Genomic DNA, 19568 nt, shown 5'->3' on the forward strand with positions numbered 1-19568 from the left:
CTAGTAGTTTTCTGGTGGCACCTTTAGGATTCTCTATGTATAGTATCATGTCATCTGCAAACAGTGACAGTTTTACTACTTCTTTTCCAATTTGTATTCTTTATATTTCTTTTTCTTCTCTGATTGCCATGGCTAGGACTTCCAAAACTATGTTGAATAATAGTGGTGAGAGTGGATATCCTTGTCTCCCTCCTGATCTTAGAGGAAATGCTTTCCATTTTTCACCATTGAGAATGTTGTTTGCTATGGGTTTGTCATATATGGCCTTTATTACATAGAGATAGGTTCCCTCTGTGCCCACTTTCTGGAGAGTTTTTATCATAAATGGGTGTTGAATTTTGTCAAAAGCTTTTTCTGCATCTATTAAGATGATCATATGGTTTTTATTCTTCAATTTGTTAATATGGTTTATCACATTTATTGATTTACGTATATTGAAGAATCCTTGCATCCCTGGGATAAATCCCACTTGATCATGGTGTATGATCCTTTTAATGTGTTGTTGGGTTCTGTTTGCTAGTATTTTGTTGAGGATTTTTGCATCTATATTCATCAATGACATTGGTCTGTAATTTTCTTTTTCTGTAGTATCTTTGTCTGGTTTTGGTATCAGGGTGATGGTGGCCTCATAGAATAAGTTTGGGAGTGTTCCTTCCTCTGAAATTTTTTGGAAGAGTTTGAGAAGCATGGGTGTTAGCTCTTCTCTAAATGTTTGATAGAATTCACCTGTGAAGCCATCTGGTCCTGGACTTTGTTGGAAGATTTTGAATCACAGTTTCAATTTCATTACTTGTGATTGGTCTGTTCATATTTTCTGTTTCTTCCTGGTTCAGTCTTGGAAGGTTATACCTTTCTAAGAATTTGTCCATTTCTTCCAGGTTGCCCATTTTATTGCCATAGAGTTGTTGTAGTAGTCTCTTAGGATGCTTTGTACTTCTGCAGTGTCTGTTGTAACTTCTCCTTTTTCATTTCTAATTTTATTGGTTTGAGTCCTCTCTCTCTATTTCTTGATGAGTCTGCCTAATGGTTTATCAATTTTGTTTATCTTCTCCAAGAACCAGCTTTTAGTTTTATCGATCTTTGCTATTGTTTTCTTGGTTTCTACTTCATTTTGTTCTGCTCTGACCGTTGTTATTTCTTTCCTTCTGCTAACTTTGGGTTTTGTTTGTTCTTCTGTCTCCAGTTCCTTTAGGTGTAAGGTTAGATTGTTTGCTTGAGATTTTTCTTGTTTCTTGAGGTAGGCTTTTATAGCTATAAACCTCCCTCTGAGAACTGCTTTTGCTGCATCCCATAGGTTTTCAATCATCATATTTTCATTGTCATTTGTCTCTAGGTATTTTTTGATTTCCTCTTTGATTTCTTCAGTGATCTCTTGGGTATTTAGTAATGTATTGTTTAGCCTCCATGTGTTTGTGTCTTTTACTTTTTTTCTCCTGTAGTTCATTTCTAATCTCATAGCGTTGTGGTCAGAAAAGATGCTTGATATGATTTCAATTTTCTTAAATTTACTGAGGCTTGATTTGTGACCCAACATGTATCTATCCTGAAGAATGTTCTGTACGCTCTTGAGAAGAAAGTGTAATCTGCTGTTTTTGGATGGAATGTCCTATAAATATCCATTAACTCTGTCTGGTCTATTGTGTCATTTAAAGCTTGTGTTTCCTTATTAATTTTCATTTTTGATGATCTGTCCATTGGTGTAAGTGAGGTGTTAAATTCCCACACTATTATTGTGTTACTGTCAATTTCCTCTAGCTGTTAGCAGATGCCTTATGTATTGAGGTGTTCCTATGTTGGGTGCATATATATTTATAATTGTTATATCTTCTTCTTGGATTGATCCCTTGATCATTATGTAGTGTCCTTCCTTGTCTCTTGGAACATTCTTTATTTTAACGTCTATTTTATCTGATATGAGTATAGCTATTCCAGCTTTGTTTTGATTTCCATCTGCATGGAATACCTTTTTCCATCCCCTCACTTTCAGTCTGTGTGTGTCCCTAGGTCTGAAGTGCGTCTCTTGTAGACAGCATATATATGGGTCTTATTTTTGTATCCATTCAGCAAGCATGTGTCTTTTGGTTGGAGCACTTGATCCATTCATGTTTAAGGTAATTATCAATATGTATGTTCCTATGACCATTTTCTTAATTGTTTTGGGTTTGTTTTTGTAGGTCCTTTTCTTCTCTTGTGTTTCCCACTTAGAGAAGTTCCTTCAACATTTGTTGTAGAGCTGGTTTGGTGGTGCTGAATTCGCTTAGCTTTTGCTTGTCTGTAAAGCTTTTGATTTCTCCTTCGAATCTGAATGAGATCCTAGCTGGGTAATCTTGGTTGTAGGTTCTTCCATCACTTTAAGTATGTCATGCAACTCCCTTCTGGCTTGTAGAGTTTCTGCTGAGAAATCAGCTGTTAATCTTATGGGAGTTCCCTTGTATGTTATTTTTCGTTTTTCCCTTGCTGCTTACAATACTTTTTCTTTGTCTTTAATTTTTGCCAATTTGATTACTATGTGTCTTGGCATGTTTCTCCTTGGGTTTATCTTGTATGGGACTTGCTGTGCTTCATGGACTTGGGTGGCTATTTCCTTTCCCATGTTAAGGAAGTTTTCAACTATAATCTCTTCAAATATTTTCTCTGGTTCTTTCTCTCTCTCTTCTCCTTCTGGGACCCTTATAATGCGAATGTTGTTGCATTTAATGTTGTCCCAGAGGTCTCTTAGGCTGTCTTCATTTCTATTCATTCTTTTTTCTTTATTCTCTTCCACAGCAGTGAATTCCAGCATTCTGTCTTCCAGGTCACTTACCATTCTTCTGCCTCAGTTATTCTGCTGTTGATTCCTTCTAGTATAGTTTTCATTTGTTATTGTATTGTTCATCTCTGTTTGTTTGTTCTTTAATTCTTTAGGTCTTTGTTAAACATTTCTTGCAGCTTCTTGATCTTTGCTGCCATTCTTTTTCTGAGGCCCTGGATCATCTTCACTATCATTATTCTGAATTCTTTTTCTGGAAGGTTGCCTATCTCCACTTCATTCAGTTGTTTTTCTGGGGTTTTATCTTTTTCCTTCATTTAGTACATAACCCTCTGCCTTTTCATCTTGTCTATCTGTGAATGTGGTTTTTGTTCCACAGGCTGCAGGACTGTAGTTCTTCTTGCTTCTGCTGTCTGCCCTCTGGTGGATGAGGCTATCTAAGAGGCTTGATGGGAGGGACTGGTGGTGGGTAGAGCTGACTGTTGCTCTGGTGGGCAGAGCTCAGTAAAACTTTAATCCACTTGACTGTTGATGGGTTGGGCTGGATTCCCTCCCTGTTGGTTGTTTGGCCTGAGGCAACCCAACACTGGAGGCTACCTGGGCTCTTTGTGGAGCTAATGACAGACTCTAGAAGGGCTCACACCAAGGAGTACTTCCCAGAACTTCTGCTGCCAGTGTCCTTGTCCCCACGGTGAGCCACAGCGCCCCCCCCCACCCCGCCTCTGCAGGAGACCCTCAAACGCTAGCAGGTAGGTCTGGTTCAGTCTCCCCTGGGGTCACTGCTCCTTCCCCTGGGTCCCGATGCACACACTGCTTTGTGTGTGCCCTCCAAGAGTGGAGTCTCTGTTTCTCCCAGTCCTGTCGAAGTCCTGCAATCAATTCCCTCTAGGCTTCAAAGTCTGATTCTCTAGGAATTCCTCCTCCCATTGCCGGACCCCCAGGTTGGGAAGCCTGACGTGGGGCTCAGACTTCACTCCAGTGTGTGGACTTCTGTGGTAAGTGTTCTCCAGTCTGTGAGTCCCCCACCCAGCAGTTATGGGATTGGATTTTACTGTGTTTGTGCCCCTCCTACCGTCTCACTGTGGCTTCTCCTTTGTCTTTGGACGTGGGGTATAATTTTTGGTGAGTTCCAGTGTCCTCCTGTCGATGATTGTCCAGCAGCTAGTTGTGATTCTGGTGTTCCCGCAAGAGGGAGTGAGAGCACATCCTTCTACTCCGCCATCTTGGTTCCTCTCCTCGAAATTTAGAGCTTTTTAAACTCAATTTTACACTTAGAAGGTTTTAGCTTGTTACCTGTCTTATCACAGCTTCAGTTTCATGCCCCCCAGTCCTTCATTTAAACCATCTTCTGTTTGAAGTTTTCACATTTTTTGTTGTATTGCCTGTGGTCTTAATGAAGGATGAATGGGTCATAATTTTGAGTTCTTGCATATGTAAATATGTATTTCTATCACCATTTAAAAGTGAATGATGTCAAGAGAATGGAAAGACAATCCAGATGCTGAGAGAAAATTTTTGCAAAAGATACATCTGATACAGAACTGTTATCTAAAATATACAAGTAACTCTTAAAAATCAACAATAAGAAAACAAACAACCTGATTAAAAAATGGCCCAAAGACCTTAACAGACACGTCACCAAAGAATATATAGAGTTGGCAAATAAACATATGAAAAGATGCTTCATATCATGTGTCATCAGGGAAATGCAAATTAAATCAACAGTAAAATACCACTACACACCTGTTAGAATGGCCAAAGTACAAAACACTGACAACACCAAATGCTGGTGAAATATGGAGCAACAGAAACTCTCATTCATTGCTCGTGGGAACGTGAAGTGATACAGCCACTTTGGAAGACAGTTTGGTGGTTTCCTACAAAGCAAAACATACCTTTACCATACGATCCAGCAATCATGCTACTTGGTATTTACCCAAAGGAGTTGAAAATATGTTCACACAATACCTGCACACGAATGTTAATAAGCAGCTTTATTCACAATTACCAAAACTCAGAAGCAAACAAGATATCCTTTAGTAGGTAAATGAATGAACTGTGCTACATGCAGACAACAGAATTTTATTCAGTTCCAAAAAGAAATGAATGATTAAGCCATGAAAAGACATGAATGAACTTAAATGTAAATCTCTAAGTGAAAGTAGTCAATCTGAAAAGGCTGCATACTATACGATTCCAACTATAAGACATTGTGGACCACTTTTTTCCAAGTTTGCAGTGATACATAATTGACATGTACTATTTGGTGTTTATTTTTATAACTTTTTCTGCTTATTGTATCCATTGAAAAAGAAAGACAAAATAAACAAAAGGAATGAATTGGAGAATCAAAATTCAAAATAATCTTGGCAAGTTGGTGTGATGTGTGAAAATCAGTAACAATTAGCAGAACAAAATGCATATACTTTTGTTTAAGTTAAAAAAAGAAAAGAGTGTAATGGGTGTAGAGTCTTTGTAACCAGATTATAGGAACCAGGTCTTGGGAAATTAGTTGTATAAAAGGCTGGTGGGCTTCCCTGGTAGCAAAGTGGTTGAGAGTTCACCTGCTGATGCAGAGGACACGGGTTCGTGCCCCGGTCTGGGAAGATCCCACATGCCGCGGAGTGGCTAGGCCCGTGAGCCATGGCCGCTGAGCCTGCACGTCCGGAGCCTATGCTCCACAGTGGGAGAGGCCACAACAGTGAGAGGCCCGCGTACCGCCGAAAAAAAAAAAAGACTGGTAATGAATAATTTTGGAAATAAGATAGTGGTGATGTTTGCACAGCATTGCAAATGTAATTAACGCCACTGAAGTGTACACTTAAAAATGACTAAAACAGAAAATTTTGTTACATATTGTATGTTTTACCACAATAAAAAGAGACTACAGTGAAGCCACAGATTTCTCATCTTAAAAGCAAATGAGATCCAGCATAATGGCCTGAACAAACATTCTATCATATATTATTTATTTCAGGATATAATATCACAGTCTAGACTAAGGCACAGATGGTATTGAAAGTTTCAAAACTGATATTATTTTTTAAAGAGTTGAAAAAACCATTTGTGGTTATCCTGGAGAAAATTAAGCTATTCTACAAACAATTGGAGTATTGTCATGTAGAAAGAAAAACAGACATTATCTATTCTGTTCCACAGAAGTATAAGTGAACCTAATTGGTGGAATTCATCTACCCATTCAATCCACAAACCAGGTCTGCTTGATGAAGTCATGGCTCATTTCTTTAAACACTGGTATGCTAATAAAATTTTTAAATAGGCAGATGATGTCTAAATACTACTGAATACCTGAGAGAAGACGATCTAAAAAAAGGCTCTCTGCTGAATCACTGACATGTAAATTATCTGGTATTGGCATGTATAAGGAAATCCATTCATCATGTGGAGGAATTCTTCATTTGAAAGCAAGGGTCTGACCATGATAGTCTTCCTTAGCGTGAGTGTGGCAGTCCCACCTTCACTTATCTGATCTCCTTTTTGATTCTGCTAATAGATAGCAAGAAGTTCTTATAGTCTTCACCCTTTACCTCTGAATTTCTCTAAAAATTTATAGAGAGCAGCCGTAACTTCTTTATTCCTCAAGCTGTAAATCAAGGAGTTCACCATAGGTGCCACCACAGCATAGAACAGAGCAACCATCTTCTCCTCTTCCACTGAGGAGGCTGACCGTGGCCCCAGGTAGGTGAAGATGGTAGTCCCAAAGCACATGCAAACCACAGTGAGGTGAGAAGCGCACGGCCCAGACACTTCGCTACATCTCTGAGTAGAACAAATGCGCAGAATGGCAACAACTATACGACCATAGGAGAACAGAACCAGGGAACAGGGAAGCATGATCACCAGAAATACTGAGGCAACCACCATGACCTTGTTGAAGTAGATGTCCACACAGACTAGCCGTAGCACTGCTAGGGTCGCACAGGCAATGTTATTAATAACACTGTGACACAGGAGAAGCCGAAAGGTGATGACTGTTTCCATCAGTGAATTCATGGAACCAGCCACCAAGCAGCCGGCAGCCAGCCCCAGGCACAGCCCTCTGTGCATGACTGTGTAATGCAGTGGGTAGCACACCATCACGCAGCAGTCATAGGCCATGGCTCCCAGCAAAAAGAACTCAGACCCACCCAATGCCAGGGGTGCATAGAGCTGGAGCAGCTGTGGAATGGGATGGACTTCTAGACTGAGAGCAGGTGGGCCAGCATTTGTGGGGCAAAACTGTTTACATAACAAAGGTCCATAAAAGATAAAACACTAAGGAAGAAATACATGGAGGTATGAAGCATGCTGTGCAGTCCGATCAGAAGAAGAATGAGGAAATTTCCCACAACAGTCGCCAAGTACATGGCCAAGATCAAGACCAAAAGGGAGACTTGAGTCCCCCAGTCACTGGACAGCCGCAGCAAAATGAACTCACTCACCCATGTCTGCGTTTTATTTCCCTGGCCCATGAGTTTCTCCGGACTGAACTAATGATGTCAAAATAACAAATTAAGGAAAATCAGAATTGGAAAGTGGCTTTTAGACCACAGGGAGAACCTACCCACCTGAACTTAAAGTTCTCCTTGAATGTCTCTGCCAAATCATTAACGAAACTCTGCTCGAACATATCCGCAGATGAAGAACACAATGGGACCCAGTTTTGCAGCTGGAAATCAAGGAGGAAAAAAGTTACATTCTTGAAATTCAATTTATTGGAAGATAATTTCTTCTCCTAAACATCTGCTCTTAAATGGAGGAAAGAAATTAATGAAGTGGTTAGACAAAATCCTAGTCAATTTAGTAGTTACTATAGGGGATAATTTTTCTTTCTTTCTGGTGCGACATTCTTTAGCCCACATGACTTTTTCTGAATTCTACATGATGTTCTATACCATTTTTTTTTTTAATGTGTGTGTGTTTTGGTTTTTTTTTTGGTTTGTTTGTTTTTTAGTAAATTTATTTATTTATTTATTTACTTTTGGGTGTGTTGGGTCTTCGTTTCTGTGCGAGGACTTTCACTAGTTGCAACGAGCGGGGGCCACTCTTCATCACGGTGCGCGGGCCTCTCACTGTCGCGGCCTCTCTTGTGGCAGAGCACAGGCTCCAGACACGCAGGCTCAGTAGTTGTGGCTCACGGGCCTAGTTGCTCTGCGGCATGTGGGATCTTCCCAAACCAGGGCTCGAACCCGTGTCCCCTGCATTGGCAGGCAGATTCTCAACCACTGCGCCACCAGGGAAGCCCTGTTCTATACCATTTAACTTTTTTGTTTTGTTTACTCTGGATACCTCAGACACAACTCTACTCACCCCTCCTTAATGGACTGTATCCATGAAATCCTGAAAGTTTTAAGTGATATTCTCATACTTCTTATTACTAAGTGATTTTGAATTTATTTTCTGTAATTTGCCCTTTTAATTTGAGAGTGGCAGGCGGAAGGCATCCTCTCCACCCACCTCATACCAGTGGCCCAGGTGGGCAAGATCAACCCAGGATGGCCAACTTCAAGACTCTGGCTGAATGAAGAGAAGGTATACAGAGCTGCTAAAGTTGATCTCTTATGTCCCCCAAGGGAAATTTAATAAAGCATGTAATGATGTCAGGTTATTACTTAATAATAATGTTTTCTCAAGGAAGGGACAACTTATTTCCCAATATAACAGGGATCAGTCCTCAGCAGGGAAGGCAGAAGGATAGAAAATCAGGTCTTAATTACAGAGCATGACAACAGAGACAGTAGTAGTTTTTTGACCCAAAATCAAAATTTCTTTTATGTTTGCTCACTTAAAGAAAGAAATAAGTGATCCATAACCAAAATATACAGATGGGAGTTTGAGGTCTGAGACAATCCTGTGACAGTACATGAAAGATTCATGTGAAGATAATTATCCCCATGGCTTCTGTACTATTCATGCTATAATTATAGATGGACAGCAGATTACATTTATTGAAAGTTTCCAGTTTCAGCATAAAATCTTTTAGAATGATTGTTACAGATCACACCACTTATAACACAGATGGCTGGAGGACTTAATATTATAGCTTATTATCATATGGTTAGTTATAAAATATTCAGAATTTAGTATTGCTTTGAATAAGGTCCAAAATGTCAAGGAATTATTAAAAAGAGAGCTTTCAGAAATTGAGTATCACACAGAAATTAGTGGAAATGATCAAACAATGTCAGATACCACGTTCAAGGCCTTGCACTGAAAGCTTTCAGTCACTTACACCAAAATTGATTGGAACAAGATACACAGCTGCAACATTGGCAAAGAAATGCACAATATTTAAAGATATAAGTAATATTCTTCACTACATGAAAAGATAAAGAATCCAAACTCTTGATGACAAATAGGTATAGTTTATAATCAAGAATGAGTTTTTTTCTAGAATGTTGAAAATTAACAGCTTGTCAGCCTCACAGCTACAAACCAATAGCCTAGTCTTAATTATTGTGCATTCCCTTCTTTGTAATTTTATTTTGCATTTTACCTATTTATACATCAATTTCTTTTTGTTCTGCTACATTTTACATTGGAATAAAAATTGTCATTATACTTGTTGGAAATCTTCCTAGTCATTTCAAGCCATGATAAAAATATGAACTGTTAATATCTACAGTGCTTTCCTATTCCTATGTAAATGGACTCTGGCATTCCAATGCTTTTTAGAGATTTACCAATAGCTAGAGACCACACTATAAAATACAGCTAAATGCAAGACCCATCCATCCTTCCACATCCATTCACTTTATTCCCAATATATGGCTGCCTATGCTTGCAGTTTTCAGAATATTTGGACTGAGAGAGTCATCAGGCCCATTGTGACAGACAAGGGAGTTTTCTGGAAAATTCATTATAAGTACTTTATCTGGGGATATCAGTTCTGCATCTAAGTATCTGAACTATATTTTCTCCACATGGAAGTGTTTGCTCTTCTTTTTACTTTCTCCTTCCCTACCTAATATCATGATGGCTATAGATGGCCATGATGTGTATCTGTATCATGTATTTGTGGCTCCACGTATTAGTGAACTCACACAGTTCAAACCCATGTTTCAAAGGTCAACTGTATATATGTATTTTTTTCAAAACTTGCTAACATAGATATTGAAGAAATTAATAGTTATTTTGTGTTTAATGCTTTATGTTATGATTTAATTAAATAAACAACTATGTAAATCACTAATAAAACCTAAAACATACCAAAGTGGATGAATTGTTTCCAAGAAGTACTTCTACTGTGACCTGTTCTTTAAAGGAATACCAGTGATTTGTCCTACGTTGTATGTTCAGGCCTGTCTCCTGGGGCTCAAATGTAACTGTGATGCAGGAACTCTTCCAGGTTTATCAGCAGGTATATATGTGCAGATAGGTAGCATGGATGTGACAGTGATAGTTAATGGTAGATCCATTTACACTGTTTACACTTCTATAACCAGGACTCAAACGAATGTCAATTTTTAAAAGTCAATGTAACAACAAAAAAATAAATGGTGTCTTTTTACCTATCTCCAAAACCATATCCCAAAAAAAGGGTATCTGTGCTTAAAGTCATGTTGCTTTTGCTCAGTAATGAAGTCAAGCAAGTGAATTTCCAAGTGACACATTACTTGCAAGCAATTTTGTCTTTTTTAAATAAAGTACATTTGATATTTTTAAAAAGTGATGTGTAAAGTCAAAGTAAACCCGTTTCTTTGTAAAACTGTTTCAAATAATTTAACAGGTCAATTGCCCTGTGAATCACTGAATGGTAAGGTTCAGTTTTAGAAAATGTTCTCAGTCTTGTCTATTATTTTGGAGACAGATGGCAGGAAGAAAACAAACAAGCTCCTGAAACACTTTTGCCCAGAGTGCAAAAATCCACTGGAGTGGGAAAGATGGTAAGAGAAGAAATAAGAATCATAATTACACTTATTTTTATACTGAGTTGATATAAATACTTCATTTGCTGAACACTTACTCTGTACTAGGCATCATACTACTGTATGCATCTACTAATATAATACAGTATAATAACATTCACAACAACACTCTGAACTTTGGCTTATTATCTCTGTTTTACAGATGGGAAAAGGACTAGACCAGGGAGGAGTCAGCAGGTAAACAGGATTATCTGATAGCCTGGGGCACATCAATCACCCTGCTCCTACACATAGCAGACCTTGTGTATAGCACAGTAATTTTTTAAAGGTTGTGGATTCACCTAACATGGAAATCATAAGACATATCAGGAGGACTAACTGAGTTCCTACTTTTGATCCCATTTACTTCACAGTCATGGTGGACCAGAGTAGGTACTTCTCACTCACCTATGAAGTTGAAGTCTGGCCTTCAAGCCACATCAGCAACATAAGGAAAAGAAACACAGCCCATCACCCCTATTAGGGACTCTCTTCATGAAGTATGTGATTAACTGGCCTCTTTCATAAATTTGAAAAGGTGATCATGCTTCTACTTTGTGTCTCATATGGTGATGAAAACACAACATCTTATAATGGATACATGGCAGGAAGTTCTTTCTTCCTCTTATAAGAGAAAAATTAAGGGCTCTAATTATGGAAAATAAGGAAAAAAACAATTTAACAGAAATGGATAAATCGAGTGCTTATTTTTTTTAATTAGCTTTCAAAAGAAGATTTGAACCTAAGGATAGTTTTCTCTAGCCAAAAATATCCCTAACAAGTAAGAGATGAGACATGACGAAGGGTCCTGGCCTGAAGGTATGAGTTTTATCTGGTTGGGAAGATTTGTCCCTTCTGAGCTGTCTCCCACGGGGAACTTGGAATCTATTCTCCGTAGTGGTGAGTGCTTATAAATAGTGCCAATACATCCCCTACTGTGTAAACAGTTACTATCGCACTAACATAAAGAGTGGGCTATGTTTCCAGGTCACTTGGCAGTCACACCAAAGGCAGAGGAAAACTGTTGAGTGGCCATGTAGCTAAGCCAAAATCATTACACAGGTGGAGAAGAGAGCCAGGAGTTCTCTCCACTCAGAGGAACACTTTCCATCGTGTCCTCTTTGGGCCCCACACGTAAGCACGCTCGCTCACACTCAAGCTGTTGACAAGCTTCTTTTCAAACCTACTTAGCTGTACACTCACAAACATAATCTGAAGAGCCAGAACGTATTTTTTAGGATAACTTTCTACTAGAGGCCAATATATCAAGCCACCATACGCTTAGGTTTGAGGAGTATAGCAGGAGAGGCCATGGATTACAGGAACCTGGTTTCACAATTTATGTTGCTAAATAAGTGATGAAGAAAGACTGAAAATGCCTGACTCACCTCTGGAGAATGGAGGAGGCCATCCTGTGCCTTGGAAAGATGGCAGGGCTCGGAAAGTTATGGAATTTGAAGCAAGTACAGTTGGAACAGGTAACTTTTTATAATTTAGTGATAAAATCTCAAGGGACCAATTATTTTGTGTTTATTAGATTTCTTTTATTTTCCATCTCCCTCTGTCTGGTCACTTCTGCATCTAACACCCTAACCTACATTTCAACTTTGCAAATGAACATTTTGTTTCCTTGTCCCTGGAGCATGGGAAGGAGCTTGCCAAACTTTAATTTCTCAAGGGAAGTGTGTCTGAGTCTTCAGTGATAACACTTTTGGATGGTGAGAATTTTTATCCCACTTTAGGACCGTGAAGATTAAATCGAAACTTTCTCATTCCAACTCATCCATCTCCACGTTCCTCTAAGCAATAGCTCCTGGGCCGGGCAACTCACGGGACCACTGAGATGCTCTATGGTACATCATCTAATCCGAGGTTGGACAGGGAGAGTTTTTTATGCCAATCCCTAAACAGATGTTGCTTATTATTGGGCTGCTCTCAGGTTTGTAATTCTACCATCACATCCTGTAACCTTAGCAATTTCACCTTTCCCTTCACTTTAAGGAGGATGATCTTTCATATCCTGGTTTGTACTTAGGGATTTTTAGTGTTGGGAACCTTTAATAAAGTACAACCTCCTCTGTGAAAATCCTCTAGTGAGGATGTTAAGCATTGTACAGGGGTACCTCTAGTCCCTATTTCCCTTTCCCAGGAGTGGGAAGGGAGATTTCCACTGTACGCCTTGTCTATGTCAGAGTGCCCAGTCTGTTCTCATCCTCTGCTCAACTACCTGGCATTGCCCCAGGGAAGGGCTTATTCCGGGAGCTGGTGACAAAAGCATCTTCTGGCGACCTAAAACCATAAAACTCTAGAAAACATAGGCAGTTTACTCTTTGACATCAGTCTCAGCAATATTTTGTGTGCGTTTGTCTGTCTCCTCAGGCAAGGGAAATAAAAGCAAAAATAAACAAATGGGACTACATCAAACTAAAAAGCTTTTTCATAATGAAGGAAATCATAAAATGAAAAGACAACCTACTGAACAAAGGAAAATATTTGCAAATGATATACTGGATAAGGGGTTAATATCCAAAATATTTAAAGAAATCACACAACTTAATATCAAAAAAAAACCCAAAGAGGTCTATTAAAAAATGGTCACAGGACCTGAATAGACATTTTTCCAAAGAAGGCATACAGATGGCCGACAGACACATGAAAAGATGCTCAACATCACTAATCATCAGAGAAATGCGAATCAAAACCACAGTATCACCTCACACCTGTCAGAATGGATATCAACAAACAGACAACAAATAACAATTCTTGGCAAGGATGGGGAGAATGGGGAACCCTCTAGGCAGTTCCTGTTGGTGGGAATGTAAATTGGTGCAACCCTATGGAAAAATGTGGAGGTTCCTCAAAAAATTAAAAACAGTACTACACAGTCCAGTAGTTCCACTTCTGGGTGTTTTCTGAAGAAAACAAAAACACTAATTCAAAAAGATATATGTACTCCTATGTTCATTGCAGCATTATTTACAGTAGTCAAGATATAGAAACAACCTAAGTGTCTACAGATAGATGAATGAAGAGGTGATATATAGCTATATACACAATGGAATATTACTCAACCATAAAAAAGAATGAAATTTTGTCATTTGTGACAACACAGATGGACCTAGAGGATATTATGCTAAGTGAAATAAGTCAAACAGAGAAAGAGAAGTACTGACTGATTTTACTTATATGTGGAATCTAAAAAGACAAAACAAACCAACAAAAAAAAAAAACAGAAGCAGACTTAACAGATAAAAAAACAAACTGGTGATTGGAAGAGGGGTGGGAGGTTGGGGAAAATAGGCAAGACAGATTAAGAGGTACCAACTTCCAGTTACAAAATAAATAAATCACGGAATGTGATCAACAGTATTGGGAACATAGTCAGTAATTTGTAATAGATTTATCTGGTAACAGACGGTTATTAGACTTATCATGGTGATCAATTTGTAATGTATATACATGTTAAACTACTATGTTTTATACTTGAAGCTGATATACTATTGTATGTCAACTATACTTCAATTTTTAGAAGCAGAGTAACAGGATTACATGGTGCAAGAACAAACGAACAAGTAGACTTCAAAGACAGACCCATATATAGGTAAACAATGTACATGAAAGTTATTAAAATGACTGAATAAAGAATAGACTGTTTAATAAATGGACCACACATGGAAATAAACACTAGATCCATATTTAACAACATATGTAGAAGCAGATGTCTAAAGAAATACTAAAGATAAACTAAAGAAATACTGTGAAAGGTAAAAGTATAAAACTTAATTAAATAAAACAATATTTTATGACCTAGATACAGGGTTTTTTTTTTTTTTTTAGAAAAACAAAACTTCGTAAGCATAAATCATTGGACAAAAATGTGATAAATTGGATTATATCAAAATGAAGGTTTTTCATTCAACAAAGGACTCTATGAATAAAATTGACAGAGAGGTGATGGATCAGAGGTATGTATTTGCAATGGCTATAACCAAAAAGGATTCATATTTATAATATACACACCAACAAGGAAATGGTAGAAAACTCAAAAGAAAAATGAGCAAAGAAAATGAACACAGAGTGTCCAGCAACAGAAACCCAAAAGGCTGACAATATGGTTCACTCAGAAAATATTTATTTGGTGCTAACTATAAGACAGACACTATCCTATATTCTTGGTATATATATTTACCTGAACCAAAGAGCCCTGCTCTCAAGGGGCTTACATTATATTCTGGGGGCAGTGGAGGGATGACAGACAGACATTAAACAATGAGTTAATTGCAAATATGTTAGAAAAGGTAAGCTCTTTGGAAAAAACTAAATAACAAGGTAAGAGGGAACAGGCGTAGGGGGCAAGGAGAAAGTCTGCAGCACCAAATAGGGCAGTGATGATAGTTAAATGAAGAATTGGAGGAGATGAGGAAGTGGCTAACTGAGAAAGCAGCATTCCAGGTAGAGAGGCATAGTTAGGAGAAAAGCCTGTGTTCATTGTAAATACTTTGGATTTAATTCTGAATAACTGCATGGTTGAAAGAGGAAGGACATGATTCAAGTTCTGTTTTAAAGGGATCACTGAGTGCTGGGATATAAGAATAGAAGCAGGGAATTTGATGCAGGCAATTGCAGTAACCCAAGTGAGAAGTCAGGGTGGCTCACGCTGGGGTGTAAGAGTGGAGATGCTGAGAAGTGATCATACTATGTATATATTTTGAAAATAGAGACAACAAGCTATTCTTGCCAATTTATGAGAGAAAGACTGGGAAATTGCCTAATCACTGCAATGATGGAGTTAGCACGAACTGAAGCGGGGAAGGCATGGATAGAGTGGTGCTGGGTGAAGGCAGACAAATCAGAAGTTCAGCATATGAAGACACGTTCATACTGATTACTTATCAGAGTAACGCAAAGTAAGACAATTTTATATCTTTTAGCCTAGAAAAAATTCAAAACATGCAGGCTGTGGATGGATAAGAGCCATCAGGCACTGACGTACGAGTGTAGGCTTATAAAGCCATTCTGGAGAGCATTATCCATTACCTAGCAATTGGCTCCTGTGTATATTCCTTAAATAAGTCTCACAGGTCCTTAAGTGCACATGTATTATGATGTTCATCATCGGAATATATGTGGTGGTAGGGAGCTGGGTACCATAGCTAAAATATCGTGAACACTATGGATTACTCTGAACAGTTAAAAGTAATAGACTAGCAATAGGTATCATTCTTAAAAATACAGTGTTGAGTAAAAAAAAAAAAAAAACTTAAGATACAGTCTGAGTAGTTAATATATATTTTAAATACATAAATGTACTCTCAAACATCATTATATGCATTAAACATATCAGAATAGGTGAGGAATAAAGAATGGGATAAAACAGAATTAATTAATAAAAGAAGCCTTGTATGGGTGATAATATTTCATCTACTGAAGAGTATTATGAACCAATTAACTCTGAGCCTGAGATTTTTTAAAGCCTATTTACTATTATATTAAATTCCAACATGCATTATCTTTATATATTTCATAAGAGGCAACTTCTAGAATAGTAAAGAAAATTTCAATTAATAATCAGCAGGAATTTATTAGCATTGTTAAGGCACTGAGAACACAAATAAGATAAAATGCATAGTCCTTGCTCTCAAGAAGCTTATAGTCTAACTGATGAATATAATACTTTGCCCTTTCCAAGGTAGAAACTTAAATTTTCTCCTTTTAAAACTGGGAGATCAAAACATCTCTACTGTTGAGATTTTACTCAGAAATCTGAGCCCAGTTATTCATGATGCTAACTGATAGGATTCAGAATTTCCAGTGAAAGGAAGTATTTATTACTAAATTTATTAGTGCTTATTAGTAAATTATTAATACATTGGATAAGTCTCAGATTTCACATACAAAAAAGGTACAGGTCTACAATTATTTTTTCCATGAATGTCTATGACTTGTAAAAAAAATAAATTTTCCTTTTATAGAGATTTAGCTGTTTTCTTCCAACCCTTGTTGGAGAAGCAGTGTGCCATGAGAGCATTGAGAGGAAGGAGTCAAAATGCAGATGAAGAAGCAGGCAGCAGCTGGACCAAGTTAGGTCCTGTACTTGTGGAGTTTGGATTTTATTCTAAGCAGGAAAAGGATGTGACTTGATTTATTTTCTAAGATAGAGGAGACTTCTACAGATCAAATGGCCCAGGTCACTCAAATAAATTGTAGGAAAAAGAAAGAGTTGGAGGGGACCTATAGATTAATGAGATTTCAAAGCATATCAAATTGAAAAAAATGGGCAAAACTAAACTACAGTGACAGTGACCAGGGATGTTTGCTTGAATAATATAGCCATACAGAAATGCAAGACAGTGATTACTGCAGAGGTCACGAGAGCAGTTACTTTTGGGAAAAAGTTGTGATTATGATGGGGCACGTGGAGTGACTGCTACAGTAGCTGGCAGAACTGTTTTTTGTTTTGTTTTGTTTTGTTTTTACTTGAGTGGTGGTTACAAGAGGGTTTGTCTTACAACAATTCACTAAGCTACACATTTATTTAGTGTGGTGTTCTGCCTGTGTTTTAGTTTACAAAATAAAGTCAAAAAACAAATAATAATTTTAAAAATTAAAGCTGTTGTGTGCAGAACAGAATGTAGAAAGCAGAGGTGGAAACGGAGAGACCAGTTGATCACATATTTTGTTGACAAGCTAATGGAATCTATAGCTGGGTAGGGTGTAAAATAAAGGAATCAAGAATTACTCTGATGTATGATGGTTCCTTTTACTAAAACAGTGAAGGTGTATTGGGGCAACAGGAAAGGAATAGCTTGGGATAGAGGAAGCAAGAACAACAGCTCTATTTTAACTATGTTAACAATGAGATTCATATAATGTAAGTGAAAGGAGTTAAGCAAGCATTGATACATGTGTTTGGAGATCATGAGAAAGGTCTTGTCTGGCTTGGAGCTAAAAAATACATAGATAGACAGAGACAGAAAAGTTGGATGGATGAATGGATAATGAATGGGTGGATGGATGGATGGAGAGATAATAAATTGGGTGGACAGATGCCGTGGTTCTGGGTAAGGTGGCTACCTGGAGCAGACACAGAACAGTGATCTACTAGAGCCACAGCACAAGGAAAACATTCACCGTGAGTCACTCTGTATAGAGAGAAGGCTGCATAATGTGTAATGCTGTAATTGTGTCCTACAAGCTATTTTTAAAAAATAGTTGAATACCTACTCTATGCCACCACTCTACTAGGCATTTTACATAGATAATTTATAATCTTCAAAATAATCACACACACTGGATATTACTTCTTTTTATAGTTGAGGAAACTAGAGGTCAGAGATGTTAAGTACCTTTTTCAAAGCAACATTGCTGGTGATGGGTGGGGTCATGAAACAAAGTGTGGCTCTTCTCACCCTGAAAATTTTTACTGTTTATGTTTCATTTTCTGAGGGACTAGGCAGGAAGTATATGGAAGTAAAAGGGGGAATATGAAGTCTAGGAGGAGAGATTATCCAGCAGACTGCAGTTTAATAATTAAAGGTTTGTTTTTTTTTTTACCATATGTATAACAGAGCAGTGATACATAGTCAAAATGTGGATGAATGTGGAAAGTCAGTCTAGAAAAACTTGTTCACCATGATCTACCTTATGAGAAAATCTGAGAAGAAAGGGCATGTCCATCATTTTCTCTTTGTTTAGAATGTCGTTCTATGGGCTGTTGGAGGGAAGGAGAAATTCTATGAATCTTTACCCTTTGTCACTAAGTTTCCCCAACACTCTTCTAGAGGTGCTCATCACTTCCTTGTTCCTCAAGCTGTAGATTAAGGGATTCAGCATTGGGGTCACCACAGCATAGAACAGGGTGACCATCTTCTCCTGTTCTGCTGAGGAGCCAGCCATGGGTCTCAAGTATGTGAAGATGGCTGTTCCAAAGCACATGGAAACCACAATGAGGTGAGAGGCACACGTCCCAGATGCTTTGTGGCGTCCCTGGGCAGAATGAAGACACAGAATCGCAGCAACTATACGACCATAGGAGAACAGAACAAGAAAACAGGTAAGCATCATCACCAGAAATCCTGAGATGGCCACCATGACCTTGTTGAAGGAGATGTCCACACAGGTCAGCCTCAGCACAGCCAACATCTCACAGGCAAAGTGATGAACAACCTTATGGCACAGAGGTAGCTGAAAGATGATTGTCTGCATCAGTGAATTCGTGAAACCAGCCAGCAAGCAGCCAGCAGCCAGCCCCAGGCACAGCCCTCCGTGCATGATGACTGCGTAGTGCAGTGGGCGGCCCACTGCCACACAGCGGTCATAAGCCATGGCTTCCAGCAGGAAGAGCTCTGGGCTGCTCATGGCCAAGGAGATAAACAGCTGGAGCACACAGCTGTAGAATGGGATAGACTTCTGGGCTGACAGGAAGTGAATGAGCATCTGGGGGACAGTGCTGTTGATATAACAGATGTCCACAAATGACAGGATACTGAGGAAAACGTACATGGGTGTGTTTAGCCTGCTGTCCAGTCTGATAAGGAGGATGATGAGGAAGTTCCTCAGCACAGTCATCAGATACATGGCCAGGAAAAGGACAAAGAGGGAGACCTGAGTCTCCCAGCAGCTGGACAGTCCCAGCAGAATGAACTCACTCATCCATGTCTGGTCTTCCCTGCCCATGAGCTTCTGAAGACCAAACCCAAGTTATAAATCAAAAAAACTAGATACATAAGGTGCCAGAGGACCTTATACGGTCACTTAGACCAAATAGCCATCTAATATTAAGTGGTGTGGTTTTTCAGATTGTATGTCTCCTTCTGGGAAACAACAGAACCCACTGATGTGGCTCAGATCCAAGGAGAAGCTTCCTTAAGCAGAAATGTTTTCATTAAAATGCTTATTTGAGTTAAAAAGAT

General features: G+C 38.5%; 1 protein-coding gene and 1 pseudogene across 1 annotated transcript; both read right to left on the minus strand.

The window, feature by feature from the left end:
- Window positions 1–6286: 6286 nt before the first annotated feature.
- Window positions 6287–7221, minus strand: LOC112408466 (olfactory receptor-like protein OLF3; annotated as a pseudogene).
- An 11178-nt stretch (window positions 7222–18399) lies between these two features.
- Window positions 18400–19332, minus strand: LOC112408467 (olfactory receptor-like protein OLF3). Its single transcript, XM_024758071.1, has one exon. It carries the CDS (start codon window positions 19330–19332, stop codon window positions 18400–18402), a length of 933 nt encoding a protein of 310 aa, XP_024613839.1.
- Between the last annotated feature and the right edge of the window lie 236 nt (window positions 19333–19568).

This window comes from Neophocaena asiaeorientalis, unplaced genomic scaffold (genome assembly GCF_003031525.2).
Source record: "Neophocaena asiaeorientalis asiaeorientalis breed wild unplaced genomic scaffold, Neophocaena_asiaeorientalis_V1.1 scaffold206, whole genome shotgun sequence".
NCBI classification, from domain to species: Eukaryota; Metazoa; Chordata; class Mammalia; order Artiodactyla; family Phocoenidae; genus Neophocaena; species Neophocaena asiaeorientalis.

Bases quoted from the DNA above. Each gene is read 5' to 3' on its own strand.
- LOC112408467 (XM_024758071.1), bottom strand. From the start codon at position 19,332: ATGGGCAGGGAAGACCAGACATGGATGAGTGAGTTCATTCTGCTGGGA.